Source organism: Natrix helvetica (assembly GCF_964273705.1).
Source record: "Natrix helvetica genome assembly, chromosome: 1".
Lineage (NCBI taxonomy): Eukaryota > Metazoa > Chordata > Lepidosauria > Squamata > Natricidae > Natrix > Natrix helvetica.
In genome coordinates, this window is record NC_138548.1 from 111,306,719 (window position 1) to 111,326,039 (window position 19,321).

Sequence of the window (19,321 nt, forward strand, 5' to 3'; positions counted from 1 at the left end):
AATGTTATAATTAAAGCAACTCCTCTAAGGAGAGGTTTGTTAGAAATTAGAATAAGGTATATATAAACTGTTGAAGCCATTCACCTGCCTCATCCATTTTGCAAAGCTCACCTGTTCACAATAAAATTATCTGAGAAATCTACTGAAGCTGAAGCTTTCCTCACACTCTTCCGACTTGTAAAGCCAAACGCTTAGTATGAGGGAGCAAAGTATTAGAATCTCAGTCTTTCCAACAAGATTTCTCCAGAACTGGGTTTGCTTGAACGCCATCCCAAAAATACATCAGATCGAATAAAATATGAAAGTGCAACAATGGAAGGAGGGAAAGGAGAGAGAAGGAGAGGGAAGAGAGAAAAGGAGAGAGAAAGAAGAAAGGGTAAAGGAGAGGAAGGGAGGGAGGTGTTAGCAAGAGTAGGAGGAAGGGGAGGAAGAGAGGAGGAGTAGGGGAGAGGAAGGGGAAGAAGAAAAGAGAAAGAAGAGGAGGAAAGAAGAAAGTAGAGAAGAGGGGAAGGTAGGACAAATAGAGAGGAAAGAAGTAGGGTTGTTGCAATATAAGATAGATGTACGGGATGAGAGGAAAGCAATCTCGAATATATTATTATATCTTTAGAGGAAGAATGGAATCATAAATGTTAAATTATAATGTACAACAATAATAATATCTATGAGAAATGTATATTTGTGAAATGTATGTATGCATGATTAAGAAAAATAAAAAAAAAACTTAAAAAAAAAGATTTCTCCAGATTAATTGCATGCAGTTTGCTTGTAATTGTTACTTTAGCCTTTAAGGAATTTTAAACAAGAATCAATAATAAAAACAGATAAATATTTATATAATAAATAAGGCATTTCAGTGTTTTTTTAAATTCAGAAACAGCCTGGGAGGCTATATCTTTTTGCCTTATTTATAAAAAAAATGAGGCTAGCATTCTTTTGTGTCTACAATTAGTCCTTGACTTAGACCGCAACTGACCCCAAAAGTTCCATTGCTAAGCAAGACAGGTGTTAAGTAAGTGACCCATTTTATGACCTTTTTTTGCAACAGCTGTAAAGCAAATGACTGCCATTGTTAAGTGAGTCATGCAGTTGTTAAGCAAACCTGGCTTCCCCCTTTGACTTTCCTTGTAGGAAGCCATCTGGGAAGGTTACAAATGGTGATAACATCACTCTGGCAACTGTCATAAATCCATGTCATTTGCCAAGCAATAACATTCTGACCATGGGGATACTGCAACGGTTGAGAGTGTGAAAACTCTTCGTGTCACTTTTTTCAGTGCCGTTGTAACTTCGAATGGTCACTAAGTGTATGGTTGTAAGTCGAGGACTACTTGCATTGCACTTTACCTCACCAATAGAAAATATTATAATTTATGCAAAGAGAAATATACACATTTTTTTTAAAAAAAGTGCCATTGCTTGTTTTGTGTTTCTATGCCAGAAAAATGAATGCCTTTTTTATTTTACTTCTGTCATATAGGAATAAAAGCAAAAATGCCAGAGCAAATGAGAGTCATTGCATTCTAACAGCTTAAAAAACAGATAAAATACGTGCTGACTTGTAAGCACTGCCCATCCCTTCTACCTGCAAATAATTTCAATACACAATAAAACCATCCCATTTCTTGCACTTTGCCCAAAGGCACCTGCATGCTTGCAGAAGGCACTTTCAGGCAACTGTCGCTCAGCTTCAGCCAGTTAACAGTTGAACAAAGATGACATGCCAAGTAATAGCTTGGCAACAGCTGAGTTTATTGTTCCCCCAAAAAGTTCTAGAACCCCACCAATAAACAAATAATGGCTCCCCTTCTTTAACAGACAAGAAGAAAAATTTCTAGCTGAAGCCCCCACTGCTGCCACCACTACTACCACCACCACAGTTCATGAATTTGTTCACATTTTGAGGTGTTGTGTGAATAGTGCCCATAGAGGAAGAACTGATACGATGGACTACAATAAAGTGGTAGTTTCCCAGGAAAGAAAAGGGGGGAAGGAGAGACGAGGCAGCCCAACCCAGAGATCCATAATGTGAGAGAGAAAAATAGTAAGAATAGCCATCTCCCATGGTATATCCATTAGGGTGAGCATAGTTTAGTCAGGCAAGATTCTGTCCCTTGTGTGTAAGCAAATAAAGAACTGAACTCTGCATGAATCGTTTTGCATCATTCTTGGGCTTAGCCTGACAGGTGTGGACTTTGGGTGCTTTTCATGCTCCTTTCAGTCAAGGCTGAGAAGATGGAATCAGGTGAGGCTAGGATTCTCTCCATCTTATCACGGAATCTCGATTTCTTACATACTTGCCACAGACATCAGAAGTTTCCGGTTAAACAAATATAAAGCAATTGTCTGATAAGAGGCAGCTCAGTCTGCAAGTGGGAGGAAAATATAGGAAGTATTTTACAAGGGACCCTTCTGAATTTTCCAGAAACAAAAGAGAGGATAAGAGAATGTTTTCATCTTGCAAGATTCTGTTTAATGTAACATTACAATAAAAATAGTGTTGATGCTCTTGGTTGTACTTCCTATCTGGACAACCTCAAAGGACTAACAATCACTCACTGGAAAATAAATTAACTTGGCCATTAAACTCCAACAACAGTGTAAGACAACACAGGTGCAGAACTGATTTTGTAGAGGAACAAAGCTGTATCTGGAGGTGCCCAGTAACAACCTCTGCTTAGGCAGGACTTAAAACTTTAAAAATGGGAAGGAGCTGCATCTATGTTGGCACTAAATCTCCCAGTTGGTGTTGACTATTCTAATATTACTGCTTCTCACTCTCAAATTATACTTGCCTTATAACCCTAGTCCAGATAATACAGATGAACAAGTGATGGAGCATCAGCAAAAATGAAGTTTGGGGAAAGAGAAGAAGTGTGAAGGAAGAAAAGATCAAAAGCAAAGGAGATACTGCTGACTATGATGGCAATTTATTTCTGACTGCTGCTGCTAAGATTCCCCCACTCCAATATTCAACTGGAGCATTGCCTTCTATTGAGTTTAACTGAGGCAAGTCCAGGACATAAAAAAGAAAGCCACTTCCAAAGTTGAGTTCACTGAATAAGTGAAGAGAGAAAGGAAACTGGAGTTTGGTTGGGGGAAGTCGTCACAGAGAAGCTTGTAAACTCCTTTATAATTTTCCTAATTTTTGAGAACGCAATAGCGGAGTGAACAATTCAGGTGCTTTGTAAGGGTGCTTTGCATGTATGTGTATGAAATTCCACAGGAAGTGAGAAGTTTTCATTTCTTTCTTCATCTGAGAACCATGGGAAGAACTGCTGTTGGGACTTATAGAAGATATGTCATATATGCTGACCCTCCAGAAAGAGAAGATGAGAGTGCTGGAGCTAGAAGTAAACCTGCTCATCTCTCACTCCCTTTTTATCAGGGAAAATGGACTGAATACAATAAACATTTGGAAAGGAACTATATGGTATATCAAAAAGTCTACCATATGATGAGAAGAGGGGAAAGGTGGAGGAGACAGAGAAATGAAGGAATATTATTTAAAAGGACCAAATCTGTCAAGGAGAGCTTTTACTTTGGGGCTTCAAGAATAACTTCCAGAATTATTATTTTGCAAAACAAAGCAAAAAAATGCAAATCTAAATTGCATCATCAGAAATATAGTCTCAACATCAAGAAAACTCATAGTTTCCTTCTATTCTGATAGTCATATTACAATTAGAACATTGCAATTAGTTCTGGGTAGTACATTTTAGATGTACACTGACCAATGAGACCTTGCTCTGATCAATCAAAGCAAAGCAAAGCAAAGCAAAGCAAAGCAAAGCAAAGCAAAGCAAAGTAATCGAAAATAAGGGATATGAAAGGAAAAAAACCCCTATGATTAACTTATATTTAGCCTAGAGAAGATGTGATAATTCTCCAACCATTAAAGAGCTATCATACAGAAAGCAGTGTTGTTCCAGAAGATAAGAATCAATGGGTTTAATTACATGGAAACAGATTTTAATTGGACCTCAGAAAGAATTTTTAACGGTAGGAGTTGTTCAACAATGAAACACACTGCAATATGAGGTGATGAGATCTCAATCATAGGAAATATATGAAGAGAGGCTGATAATCATTTGTTGGGGATGATACAGTAGTATATTCCTTTAGTGGGCAAAGAATTAGACAAGATGACCTTCAACAATTTTTCTAACTCTTACTTATATTGTTCTGCTAAATAAGATGACTTATAAATAATACTTTTTTTGCTGTTTCCAGACTTTAGGTGCCTTCTTCCAAGCTTTCAAAAATTTGTACAAGCTCTGCTACCACAGTAGTAGTAGTAGTGCAGTAATGCAGGAAAACTCTGTCCACAGCCAGGAGTTCAAGCCTGACTGCTTCAAGGTTGATTCAGCCTTCCATCCTTCCGAGGTCGGTGAAATGAGAACCCAGACTATTGGGGGCTATATGCAAATAATGTGTACATTGCAAACTACCCAAAGAGTGCTATAAAGCACTATGGGGCGGTATGTAAGCCTAAATGCTATTGGTATTACAAGACTTCACATTTAATTTTCTCTTATTCTGCAATCAGTAAGATAAATACAACATCAAGGTAAGGAAGTACACACTCCTGTGGACACACCCTCCCGCTTCCATCAAAGCACTGTACTAAAATATTTCTTCCTGAAATATTTTTGATTGCACAATAATGAATGTTTACACTGGGATCATCGCAACAAATCTTTCCCCCCAAATGAGAAAAGATTCTACAACAGGTATAATTGAAAACTGGAGCTTACCCCAAGGTGTCAGCACTCGTCATCCTTGGCAGAGGGAAATAAAAAGAGAAGAAGAAAAAAAGAAAAGGAAATGGAAACAGGTGGAGAAAAGAGTATGAAAAGCAGAGTGAAATACTGTTTGGAGAACTGTTCATGGTCATAATTTCTTTGCCACAAGCATCTCTTGCTGATGAATGTATGATTGGGGAATTCTTATGGGAAGGGAGAGTTTTAGAATACACAAAATTCCCATGCTGCTTGTAATTGTGGAATTGGGGCAAGTAGAGTAAGTGTAAAATAAATAAATATAGCTTGTATGCTCTAAGCTGGAGAGCTGGAAGTTCATTTTCGATCAACTACTTTTTTGAAAGCATATCATTTGTTTACATATAGCAAGTTCTACTGTATTTATCATACACAGATGGGAATCGCCCAACAATTTGCTCTTCAATATTTTTTCTACCCTAGAAAGATTGATTTTGGAAATCTCTTTTTCAAATCTGTATGCCTGTAGTTGATGTAATATTAAATGTGTTGATCATCATGACAAACACACCTGAATGACAATGCGTGTCCAGTAAACAAAGTTATAATTGTGGATGCAGCATGGGAAGTTTCTTTATGAATACAAGATATGCAATGACTCTCCATATCTCATTTGATACTCGTCTAATAATTCCAAACATATTATATCTCAAATTCCTAATGCAAGTATTACTTTTTCCTGACTTGTGAGTTAGTATCCAATGTTTTTATTAAAATAAAGTCATGGATTATAAAAAATACTTTCTCTGTTGGAATAAAGATAATAAACTATATGCTGAAATAAATGTGGTAAGAGGAGCATTGGCACTGATTGTTAATTTTACTATTACTCAAGTTGGAAATAATAGCAGAAGCAGAAATGGTATCCTGTAGTATGAACTAATCCTGCTTGGATATTATGTGTTTATCCCTATATTCTAATTTTACTGCTCTTTTATCATTTAAATGTTTTAATATTAGATTATCAGTTTACTTTCAGCTAGGATAACGATTTTCCTCTTGTGTATCCCACCCACCATCTAACAAATTTCTATACAGGATGGTCCAAATTCCAGGCACAAAAGACACACAGTTTTTGCACATTCATTATAACATATAATACATTAATTCTACATGTGCAAAATGGAAAATGTAAAGAAATCCTGAAATTTAATTCAGAAATGAGAAACAGAACATGAAATACGAGTGATTGCTCTAGGGAAGGGGCATGTGTGTCAAATTCTCCGCGTCACGTTGCCGTCAAGTGAGGTATCATGATGTTTCTTCCCTCTGAGGAGCTGGGGTGGGTGTGGCCTGTGCGTGACATATCCAGCCCACGGGCCACCAGTTTGACACCACGCTCTAGGGCAGTGGTTCTCAAATAGTGGGGTGCGCCCCCCAGGGGGGGCGCGAGGCTCCATAAAGGGGGGCGCGAAGGCTCCCTTTCCATCTGGGTGCAACGGCGGCGACGAAGGCGGCGGACTGGAGTTTCCCGCCAAGGTTGCCTGTCCGACCAGCCCCCGCTGGCTCCTGGCTGAGGGAGGAGCTGCGTTCCGAAGGCTTCAGGGACCGTCCGAGGCTTCCCTGATGCCTTCGGAGCGCTTAAAACGACCGCGCTGCTGGAGCAACCCTGGCGCTTCGGGGACGAGCCCCGCCGAATTGAGCCGGACCCAGACAGATCTCGATAGCCTGCAAGAAGAGGTAGAGGCAGCGTGGCTCCTGCCTGCTCAGCCTCTGTGCCCAGTTTGGCTTCTGCCTGGCCCGACCCTCGCTTTTCCTCTGGCCGAAGGCACATCCTCTCTCCCAGAGGAAGGCTTTGCTTCTGGGAAACAGAAATACGAGGCAGCTTTTCCACTGGGGTCTCTACATATTATAGGACTAGATCGGTTCTCAAAGGTTTTAGCCTGGGGGTCTCTTTGATTTTTAAAAAGTGATTGAGGACACCAAAAAGCTTTGATGTGTGTGGGTTATATCACTGATGTGTAGTATGTTAGAAATTAAAACCGAGAAATGTTAAAAATATTTATTTATAAAATACTACGCCATCCCCCTGAAAGAGTACGGTAAACCATACTTTGAGAATCACTGCTCTAGATAAACCTTGAATTTCATTCTGTAGGGCCCTTGTTACCAATTTTAAAATAAGATATTTACTGCATTTCTCATCATTTTCTCACAGAATTGCGATGAATTACTTATGGATAAATGTTTATTGTATAAAATAAGAGGTGTTTAATAAGGATACAGTGTTATGCAGAGGTGTACTTATAACAATTTTATAGACAAATGATACTATTTACAGTCGCGCGGGGGGCGCGAAATGTTTTCTTCTTCCTAGGGGGGGCATGACAGAAAATAATTGAGAACCACTGCTCTAGGGCATCCCAGCTTTTCCTTTGTGGTCCTTTAGGAGGCTGTGACCTGATATGGGCTTTCATTCTTTTTTATCCTTACAAGAGCTATCTGTATATGAGAGATGGTAAGACAGGATGTTGAGCCTAACTGAGTACTTTGAGCTAAAAGTAACTTCTTGTAGGTTTAAGAAATTACATTCCATAAGTATTTCTAATACAAATCTCTTCCCCCATTTATATATATATATATTTGTTTTCGTAGATTTTCACAGGTGTAGGTATGCTGGTCTTGTTGTATTAGGGTCTTTTCCCATGTAAGATTGAGATTGTCTTGGCAACGAGACCTCGCCGAAACGTTGCCAAGACAATCTCAATCTTACATGGGAAAAGACCCGAATACAACAAGACCAGCATATATATATGCTGGTCGTTCAAAACAATCAGAAAATGATGTTAAAATTCCGGGGTGGGCTGCTGGGGGTTTGGGAGAACCTCTAGCTAAGATTCTGTGCAGTTCGGAGAACCCCCAAATCCCACTGCTGGCTGACCCCGCCCATCCCACACTGCTCCCACTATCACTATCAGATGTTTGCAATATGGGAACCTCAATAAGTTTATATAATTTGTGTAAATTGTATAAATTTGTACACAAAACATAATAAATAAATGTTTTGTTTTGTTTCATTAAATAAGTAAATGAATTACATGAAACATGTGAACTTCCTAAGTGTATAGGGACAAACATGAGATTATGACAAAAATGTAGAGAAATATAATTATAATCATATCTCTGTAAATTTTTGGTTCATGTCAGGAGTGCAGAAACTGAGAATCCACACTCATATGAAGTTTTAAAAGCCTTGAACGTAGATCCTTAGAACAGCTCAGTTTGGCCATCTGATTTTTGTAATTTTATTGTGACAGAACCTATAGAGAGTAATATTAACTGCATCAGTGATCTGCAAAGGCAAACAATACACTGGATTTAATTTGTTGGCCATGTGGCTATTGAAGCCTAGAGCTGCAATTTAACAGCAAGTGTAGCCCTTCAGGCCAGTCTAAGTCACCCATATTGGTCAGATATAAGCAGGAACCAACCCAGCCAATTACCAATTCAGATTATCTATCTAACACACTTTAAACTTTCTATTTTGCCTGCTTTAATATTTTGCCTGCCATAATAATATTCCTTTGGCAGAACATATGTGCTCCTGTGATTTCTTTAAGGTCTTTTCTATAGGAAAAGAAGTGTTCTTTAAGGTCTTTTCTATAGGAACCTATGCTCTAATCTGATGACTCCATGTAATAGAAATTTCATTTGTTCTGGGGATAATTTTATTAACTTAATTCCATCCATCCTCCATCCATCTTTTAAGACCATTCAACTCTAAATGACTCTGGAGCTTTAACCTCTTCAGAGGAGTTGCAAAATTTCTTACAGGCACCAGTCCTTTATGTGGGAAAATATTGTCATAATATTAGGGTTTTAATTTCTTTTATGCTGTTCTCTGTCTTTTTACCAAATGTGATTGGTCATAAACCATAATAAAGTTACACCTGCATAACTGGATTTAATTTCAATTTCAATTAAATTATGTCCTCCCCCCCACCCTTTTTGCCTTGTATTATTATTTCTCAGTCTTGCCTCCTATTAGTGACCATTTCCCTGGCAAATGATTCCTAACATATGGTCAAGTGTGGTCCATGAAGGGCACAAATTCTTTTTTTTTGAAAAATATTATTATTCAGAATACATTATTCATGAGTTTTTACATGCTAGTAAGTTCGATAAATAGCACCAAATTACAGAACTATCAGTTCATACCACTTTCCTAAGCTTAGCTAAGAACTGTCGACTTTTACTGGCGTTGTGATTCCCTCATTCCTCTCTGAGCTTGAATATATAGAATATAATAATATTGAAGCAGCTTTCCCCACAGGTTCTCTCTGGTTCAAGAGCCACATGCGCTAATGGAATATTTTCCTAGAACTGGAGTTTCTGAAAATAGATATCTTGACTTTTTGCAATTTGATATTGTAATAAAGCATCTATCATGTTAAAAATGCAGTCTATAGGCCCCAGGTATTATTATTACTGTTGATTTTATGTTTTCCAGCATATGATGAGATCCTATTATACTCAAAAATTGTGGCCTGCACAACTGGGTGGCTTTGCTTGTATGTGCAAATAAACAATAAGATTAGACATAGTGATACACCATTAATACATTGCCCTGGAAATATGGGGGTATGATTTAGAGAGGTAAAAACATATTCTGGAGTATGCACTTCTAGTTCCATATTCATTTGAATATACAGTGAGTATTATTTTGCATGGGTACCATATTTAAAATAATGTCTTACTCACCAATCAAATAGATGAAAGGCTCCAATGTTATATATTCTACTTTTCTGAAAACCTGCAGATATTTATTTGAGGCGGGACTAATCTTTTTAAATGCCATACTTCAGCTTCTTATTAATTCATAGTTATTTGACTATTACTGCCAATGGTCATATAACACTGCATTTCACATTTTTAACCCAAAGTGCATCATTTCAAGTTTTAAGCATTCTGCTACAAAACTACTTACTTTGGGAGTATAAAAAGAGCTACATTGGCTATCATAGCATTGAAGCATTAACATCTAATGTTCCAAGTAAATTATTATATTCTCTAGAAATTCATTTACACCGATGACCGTATGTCTCCACATATGTAAGCATAAGCAATGCAGGGAAAGTAAATAGAAATATTCAGATAGTTAACATGGACATACAAATGCTTAAAAGAATCTTAATGAGTTTTCCAGAAGAAGAAAGTCAGGAAGTGCTTTAACAATGCGAATGGACATCAAATTGACAATGAGGGATAGAAAGAAGCAAAATGAGTTTTATTTAAATAAAAATAATTCCCACGAAACAATAAACCTAGCAGCCCAGATATGTGCATTTCCTAAAGAATGAAAGCATGTGAACTACTGAACCGCAGCAACCCAGATATAGAAGAAGCACTAAAAGATCCAGAAGGAAGGAAGGAAACTTAAAATTGAGAGAGAGAGGGAAAAAAATACAAAATGAAGAAAAAATGATGCAAGGTTAAGAGGGAGAAACAAAAACAAGAGAATGACACCGAAAAGAATGCAACGATGAGAGTAAAAGGGGGGGGGGGAATACAAAAATGAGAGAAGAAATAGGAATAAAAGAGGGCAGAAAGAAAAGTGGCCTCAGCTGTCAAAACAATTGTGTGCATCTAGGAAGTTAGAATTCTTAAAGATGCAGCATTCCTCTTAAAAATGAACCAAAAGGGAGAGAAAAATTAAGACAATGGGCAGGTACCATTTCAAGGTTCTGATTCAGTAACCCAAGGAGATAATATTTCAGTGGGGTTTCTTTCTTTCATTAATTTTACTAGCCCTGTAATTCCTTAGCTTACTTTTTTGTGGTTGTTCCCTTAACAACCCTTTCATCAGGGTACACATTAAAAAAAATGCTTGCTTTGTTCTTATGGTTTTCATTAGGTTCCAGCACCTTATTGATCTGATCAGGGCTCGGAAGGTAACTGGTTGGTTAGTACTTGGGTAGAAGACTAATGGAAATCCCAAAATTTCAATCCAGCCAAGGAAATTGATAAATGAGATTACAGCAAACCGCCTCTGTTTTTATAGCCAAGAAAACTGCATCTATGTGTCTACAAAGTCTGCGGAATTCAAGATAAACTTGAAGATCATCCTTTTCCATATTTCTGTATTTAAAAAGGATGCTTACTTTTTAGCCTTTTTTCTTTTCATGTGTTATTGAGAAAACTATGTAGTCTATTTTAAGATATATTACCAATCCTTATAAAGTAGGCCCTCTCTCCACTAGTTGAGACCTAGAGACCTTACAAGAAAATGCTCCTGGATGCTTATCAGTGCTTATCATTGATGAGGATCCATTTTAGGGTAGTGGTGAATGTGCTAATATTGGAGCCTTTCTGACAAAAAGGATTATTCATGAAAAGGGTTTTTGCTGGTTATTAGAACAAAGGATTTTACAGCAAAAGGAAAGTGTGTGTATGTGTGGGATTAACCACAAGGGTGGTGGGTTAAAAATGTGATCTGCCTGGCAAGAACTCTTGAGCATATAGTTAGGCTTTCTAAATCCTATTGTACTACAGTCACTCCAGGCTGAAATTTGCATCAAGTATCTGGCTCTTGCAACAATGCTTAGGAATTCTCTGATGAATATCACATCAAACAGCAACTCATTATTTCTCCCCAGCTTATGAGCGGTTTATGAGATCTTGGCAACAACCCTCCCTTCCTCATAAAACAGAGTGCCTTGCTTGTTGCCAGACCATCCCATCTGCTGAGAGGGAAAATTCCTCTCTCCACTTCTTTAAAATGGGAAGCTCTTCTAACTTTCAGAAAGTTAATGGAATTATTTTACAAAGGATTTCAGGATGAACTTACAGTGAACTAGGATTTGCACAAGTTCACTTCAGGGGACTCTTTTCAATATTAGATTTAGTACAACATTGCAACAAAAAGTCTCCATATCTTGCCCCTACAATGTACTCAAATCATCATTTCCAATCTCAATATAAAATAAAAATGCTAATATAATTCTCAGGTCAGCTGTAAACATTACAAAACAAAAAACAAAAAACCCACACCCCACCATGAGGTTATTTAAAGATTTTAAAGAACCCTACAATACCTGTTGGTGATGGTATTTCTGCTGTTGCTTTTTCCTCTAAATTGCCTATTGGCTGCATTAGTCTATGAGAATAATGGAAATATTTTATCTTGCTCCCTGTGCAGGTAAATTGATGCTGCACAGAGTAAAGTTAAGAGCTTCTAGGTCAGAAGCTTTAATTGCAATACAGGACTGAACACCAGTATCACTCCTGAAGCAGCTTATGACTATGTAGTTTTAGAACATTTATTGGTTTAAAAAAATAGAAATGCAATATACTTGTTTGATTTGGTGTTCTACATTCAAAGGGCGGACTTGAAAGAAGACAGGCTGACTTAGAACTTTCTCAGGCTATAGAAAAAGTTGTGGAGATGATTGGTTAAACTCAGAGCATGATTTTAAGGGAATGTTAATTGGATCCCCTATCTGGCTAAATGTATGCTTGGTTTTTAAAATATTAATGCTGGAAGAGTTCCTTAACATAATTGAAAGACCCTAAATATATCAACAATTTGAAAAATTACAATGAAATCTTCAGCAGTCGAGAGGAAAAAATGGGTTGCTACAAGATGTCATATATTTGTTGAAATTCTGCCTGTTAATATATTATTAAGTCTGTTTTCCAATTAAGAATCTCTGCCTCTTTGAAACAGCAAAATGTGGAGTGACCCCAGACTAAAACTGTGAAAGAAAAGAACCAATTAACCATCATTATCTGACAGGAAGCTTGATCTTCAAAGTTCAAAGCTTATTCTTAAACATCAAGGAGATAAACTAACATATTCTCTGTATCCCAGACATAAGAGTCAAATGAAACTTATTTGAGGTTGGTTAAATGGTTCACTAGGGTCAAATTTGACTTTAATTGCCAATATGCATGGAAGAAGGGCAGTAGCAGAAGTATCAAGGGAGCTTAGTGGAATGGAGGAAGCTGGGCTCCCAGGCTCATTTTGTCCAAACTGGGATCAGCAACTCGGTCATTAAATGAAGTGGTTGCTAATTGAAATTATGACTATACTTAGCTTTCTTTTGATTTACAGATCTGCAGAGGCCATAAATGTGAGGATTGGTCCCAAAGTTACTTTTTCATGTAACTGTAGATGGTCACTGTATAAGGCAGTTGCTAAACGAGAACTACCTCTTCTGATTTCCTATTCTCTTTTTGCTTGTTATTTGTTGCTGGAAGGAATTTTTCCCATTTCAGTTCATAATGTACCTCAGCTGTAGCCTATTTTGCTTGATCTTGGAATCTTACAGCACAGACATAAACAGAGACTGTTAGGTCAAAATATATGCTATAGTGTGAAGGTGAATTAATCGCTGGCTTGAGTTATTTCTTTCCAAAGAATGAAATGAAATGTATCCCCAGGAGAAAAGGGAAGTACTGCATCTTTAAGAATAGAAGTGAGATAAAGGAGAGGAACAGATTGTTGGTGTTTTATACCTGTCTTCTTTGCTGAATGTGGGATTGGCTTCACAGATATCCAGGCTTTTACTGAACATTGTTTTACTATGGCAGGAACAAAGTGAGAAAAAAGAGTTACTGATGTGGACATTCATATGAGGTTCACCTGACGCAGTTCCACCCACCCAAAGTTACCCCCTTCCCTTCCAAAAATATATCTGAAATGGAGAGCTACATTGCTTTCCCAGTTCTGTGCTAATACTGGAAGGTTTTAAGAGCTCCTTACATAGAAGGGTGTAGCATCTGGGTTACTGGGGAGGCTGAATTTTTCCAATGAAGGAGTAAACTAAAATTCTAGTAATCTTGTTGATATGAAGGGTCACTGCATACAAACCATTCTTGCACTTGGCCTCTCCAAACATCAGTTACACTTAAGTGCTGGCTCAAAGCTGAATTATACTTGTCAGAGACATGGTGGTGAGATATGCCAATTTTCAAGGAAACTACTATGTTGAACAAGATCTGAAGAATGCAAATCCAGCACGGCCAATCAAAGTAGCCTCCGAAGTACATAACTTGTTCCCGCTAATCCTTTCACTTGCTCCCATTAATCTGCAAAGAAAAGCCATAAATATTCCAAGCCCTCAAAAAATAAATAAATAAATGGCAGGCCTGAAGCCTACAGGTGGGTCAGGCGGAGAAGAACAGATCCTAGTATCAGGTAGCTGTCTTTTCAGTAATCAATGTAAAGAAGTCAGGAAGAAAAGGATGTCAGTTTATTGATGGAAGCACTTCTTTTTTTCCTTTCAGTTCATAATGTACCTCAGCTCTAGCATGTTTTGTTTGATCTAACACAAAGCTTGAGCCTTTGACAGCAATCTTTGGGCTGAAAAAAAAATTCCGTGACAGGAAAATGTACCATGAAAATAGCAGCTGCGACGGCATTAATGTACCATGGGGAAAATGAAAAGCTGAGTTTAGATTATGGAACAAGAACAATGGAAAGTACCAAAGTCTTCACAAGAGAAGGAATAAAAGGAAACGAAATTTACAATAAGTAAAACAGCAAACAGAGGAAACGAGATTATTGGTAGAAAAAAATTGAAAACCAAGTTGATTTCAAGGCATTCATCTTTTTCACAGGCAAATCTTCCTGGGCATCATGAACAGAAAGGGAAGAGGCATGGAATGTATGAACTGTCAGATAATACAAGGTTTTGAAAGAAGATATAAACTTATATTTTCTCTTCACAGGACATTTAGAATGGCAACTGCTAAAACCAACATATACTTGATTTAATACATCTCAGGAAGACAATGCATGGTAACATATTTTAAGTAGAGATGGACATAAGCAAATTGGAGACAAAATTATGCTGGTAGGCAGCTTTAGGCTTATTTTTTGGCATGCTTTTCACAAAAATAAATACCGTAGCTACGTATCCACAACTACTTCTAAGCAAGGCTTAATCACTTTGCAGAGGCCATTAATAATTGTCCAGTTTCACTGTGACCTATGAATGCACACTCCAAAGAAACGTCTTAAAAGATACGAAAATGGTGCTGAAAGTGAATTTATTAACGAAATGTCCTCATTGATTTTGTAAGGGTATATTCATTTAGTAGGAGAGGGTGATGTTCCCATCATGTTCTTCAATTTACTTATGCAACAACCTACTGATACATACCAGGAATAGATCACATTGCATTTCAGTCACTTTAACTGGTGTGGTTTCCAACAGTAAATCCTACATGTAGTGGTTTTGTAAGGATCATGAAAATTCTCAGCTTGAGATCTCCCCCTCTCTGGTCCCTTGATCACAGTATTACAGTGTCCAAATTGTTTGGGGAAATGGTAGCATAGCTATTCACTGAAAGTAATGCTTTTCCAAGTAGCACTATCCTCTTCAAAATGATTTCCAGAGGTTACATGGAAATTCATAGTAGACTCTACATCCGTATGTTTCTTTTCTCATTTGGTGGACTTCGTGTTAAGGAACAAGCTTATACTCAGTATGAATAAACACACTGTTGTGTTTGTTACTTGAGGATGAAGTGGCATGAGGAATGCACAGAGGCACAGAACGCTGTGCAACAGCACCATGAAATTATGAATTCCTTTTTTATATATTTTCTGCTTGGCGTACCTATTTTTCACACATGTATCGCAGCTCTTACTAGTTGTTATATCATAAAACCCGGACTATATTTTACTGTGATGTCATTTTATGTAGTGTTTCAGAAAACATTACTTTAGAAAATTACTAAACTCACTAACTCAGAGTAAATCCAGAGAGTTCAGCTATAATGCTTTTCACCATTAAAATAACTATATATAAAGAAAAATAATTTTGTTAAAAATGGGGGAGGTTAGTAAAATATGCAACCTTGTAATGTGAGATTTGAACAAATGAAAATGTTAAAGACACCGGTACCATACAAACAACCCAATATAACATGACAAATGTAAGATAATCTTAGAATATGGCAAAAATATTGTTCCCAGCTTAGTTTTCCCTTCTTGGTTGGCTATTCCTATTTTGATCTATCTTAAATATCTAATTCACATACAGAGGATGGTAATGTAGAAACTACAAATTGGTGGTATTTAGATGATTCTGAAACCTTGCATGCTAATCCTAGATTATTTGGGGATATGTCAAATCTTCCATGCCCAGGATGGTCTGGAACTAAGACAAGATGTCAATGGTTGCAAACTGAATAATAGCTCAGCATTGTAACTTAACCTATTGTGGCAGAAGTGGTCTACATGCATCATGACATTTTCTGCAAGAAAATGATATGTTTTCCTTTTTTGATATCCATTTGTTGTACATTAGAATTAAAATAACAATAATTAGCAAGGAATCCAACTAGGAAAAACCTTAGGGAACTGAATAGTACAGAATTTCTGGGAATTGTTAAAGCAGTCGTGCTTTCTGTATAGCGGCTGAAGTAAGTTTCTAGATAATAACATTTTTCCTGCATAAAGATAATATTTGAGATCATGAATTCATGCTGCAAAGAACCAAAAGATGGGTGCTTAAAAACATTTAAAAATAGAGTCTCTTAAAACATTTCTATGTAGCATATCCATATGAGATTTTGTTTTATTTCTGCAATGTGATCCTAGTCAAAACACAACAAAAATATCTGAATGTATAACTTTTATGAACTTTTTCTTTGCCATTTGATTTTAGTTCAACGATGTGGCTAGTATACTTCATTAGAGGGTAAAAAATCCTAACCTTAGTCCTTTTATAGCCCATTGAACTATAAAAAGGGATCAGAATTATGAATACACAGCATTTCCATTTTGTTGGTGTTTACCTAGCCTATGAAACCTTTACATGGTTTCTGTTATAAATTGCTCCCTAGCAATGGTCTGAATGCTTGTTAGAAACAAAAGATTAAGAAAGAAGACACAATAACAAGCAAAGAGGCTTCTTGTGATTAATTTATGTTTCTTGCAAAAAAACCTAGACTGATGCTGATAAAAATGACTGAGCCACTATACCAGCTTTTGTGGTTTCTCAATGGCATGTACAATTTTCTTCTTGTTTGCTATTGGGACCACCTACCTCTGTCCATGCTGTGCCATTTCAATTGCTCTGCGGGCAGGAACCGGGGACCCTCCATCTGTCACACTAAGAACCTCCATGGACTTCCTCTCTGGTCTCCGCTTGCCATGTCTGTTCAGCATTGGAGAGTCCACACGTTTTCTGGGAGGGTCTTTATGCAGAGATAATGCAGTCAACTTAGCAGGGTTATGAAATGGCTCAAATTTCTTGGAATGGTAAAACTGAATGTCCCCTCTATTTATTTTCTAAATTCAACATAGGGGATGAGGACCCTGATAGAAACCAAAACCATTTAAACTCTTGCCACATCTCTGCATCTCATACATGGTCCTTTTTACTCTTGTCATTCCATCATATACCTAAAGCATTTTTTAAAAGTAGCTTACCTCATAACATACATATACCACCAAAAAAATAGAGCTTAAATAATGTAAAAAGGATAGGCATCTTATTCAGGAAAATCATAGGTCCAAACAAGAACTTTTGAGTTGTTTCTCTACAGAGTTTATCTTTACATTCTAGTTTTCTTTTTTAACGCTACGTTTTATATCTTATGCTTATGTTTTCTTTACAAAGTATTATTGTTGCTGACCATGCACTAAAACTTAAAAAAAGAATAGACATTTGATGCTTTACCCTAGAAAACTGCAAATAGTAAATAATAAGTAGATATCTGCAGGCATTGCAGATCTGTGACATTATGATCCCATTACAGGATCTCGGTCAATACTTCATCACAAGATGCAGATTGCAGACAATGAAAAACAAGAAGGGAGCCTAAAAGAGTGAGAATAATATAATATAGATTTCTAGTATTCTAAATCTTGCCCCTATTGTAGACAGCTTTTGTTGAATGACCATTTGTTGAGCGACTGTTCAAATTTATGATGGCACTGACTTCGACGGACTTTTGATGGGTCCTTCTAATTGCATCTATTGCAATGCCCCATGGTTACATGATCATCATGTGCTGACTTTCAATAAGCAAAGTCAATGAGGAAGCTGGCAAGAGTTTGCAAATGATGACGATGTGGCTGTGGGATGCTACAACTGCATGAGATTTGTCTAAGGCCAGCAACTGGGACTGCCACAACTGCCATCGTTTGAGTGGTCACACAAATTCATGTTTAAGACTGCATCGCTTAGCAACAACATTGCCAGTCCCAGTTACCCTTGTTAAGTGATTACTACCTATATTCTGATATTTTTTCCTTTATACGCTGATAGGCATCTGGAAAAGAGAGCACTTATATGTACCTTTGAAGAAAACAATATCTCAAAACAATTGTTTGTCTGAAGTGATATTTAATGGATAATTCTCTTTCTGTGTCTCTCTCTCTCTCTCTCTCTCACACACACACACACACTCACACACCACCTTGCTCTACATTTCTAAAGACAAATGAGCAAAGAGCTGCATTCATTCACTCTGCTTCCCTTGAATAATAATGTATTTGAATTCTAAAATCAGATGATACATCATCCAGATATATTCAGCTTGAATACAAAACTAATACATTTAAGGAGTGTGTTTTTGTTTCTTATATAAGGAAATATAGGATATAGTTTGCATTATGTATGAATAAGGAGCATGATGTATCATCAAAATTGAAGAAGCTGGAGAAATTGCTACCTTAAAAACAGAGGTATACCTGCATTGAAGAGACAATCCAATCAATTGAAATATTAGGTACAAGTTGTTCTGCTCCCTTATGGCAAAACACGAAGTTACATAACATTATAGCTGTACAAAACAATTCAGTTTAAGAAGCCAGGTGGATCAATCAGAAAATACACTTCCATAATTTCCATCAAGTGTTTGTCTGTATGTGTGTACAATCCAAAGTTCTAAGTGCATTTCCATGTGATCATGAACTTCCCATCTAAATATGTTTTTATTTCAGTGATTAGGGAGATTCTAGGTAAATACAAAATGCTTAAGGAGTTAGTAATCTACTAAAGTACATTTAGAAGCTCTTCTAAATTATAGCAGCTGTTGTTCATACATTGCACTTTCTGAATGCAAATAAACATTTTCATCAGCTAGAATTTTACACATTTGTCAACAACAATGAATGGGGATGTGACTTTGCCCCCAATAAGGGCAGCCAAAAGAGAGGGACTTAAGAGAAGATATGGTTTAAAAAATATATATCTATACCTATTTCATTTCTAGGAGGAAGATCCTCATCTTCATGACTGGGATATCTCTCTTTCCGATCAAGGAGTAGAAAATAAATCATTTTCTCCTGATTTTCCCTAGAAAAAATATAGCATTATGTCAACATCATTCTTTAGTAAAATGTGGAACTTTCTGAATAAAACGTGTTCACATATCTTAAATATTAAGATTGTATAAAATACTGTTTTTAGTTCTGTTGTATTCAGCCCAGGCTCATTGTTTGTGAGATGGGAGGTTATATAAATTGGTTTATCAAATGAATGAATGAAATGAAGATCTAATACAGATGTTATTTACATGCCTTTAGTAACATTATAGGTTGTTTTCTTTTTAAAGCGGCTGCCTACAGTAGAATGTTA

General features: G+C 36.9%; 1 protein-coding gene across 2 annotated transcripts in view; it reads right to left on the bottom strand.

The window, feature by feature from the left end:
* The window catches only part of BRSK2 (BR serine/threonine kinase 2), a 486,050-nt gene that overhangs the window by 55,920 nt on the left and 410,809 nt on the right, over positions 1-19,321 (bottom strand). For both annotated transcript variants that reach the window (XM_081938190.1, XM_081938191.1), the window contains exons 11-12: positions 18,942-19,039; positions 16,781-16,931 (exon numbers count right to left, since the gene is read on the bottom strand). In XM_081938190.1, the coding sequence (XP_081794316.1) occupies positions 16,781-16,931; positions 18,942-19,039 (249 nt within the window). The remainder of the gene's footprint in view (positions 1-16,780; positions 16,932-18,941; positions 19,040-19,321) is intronic.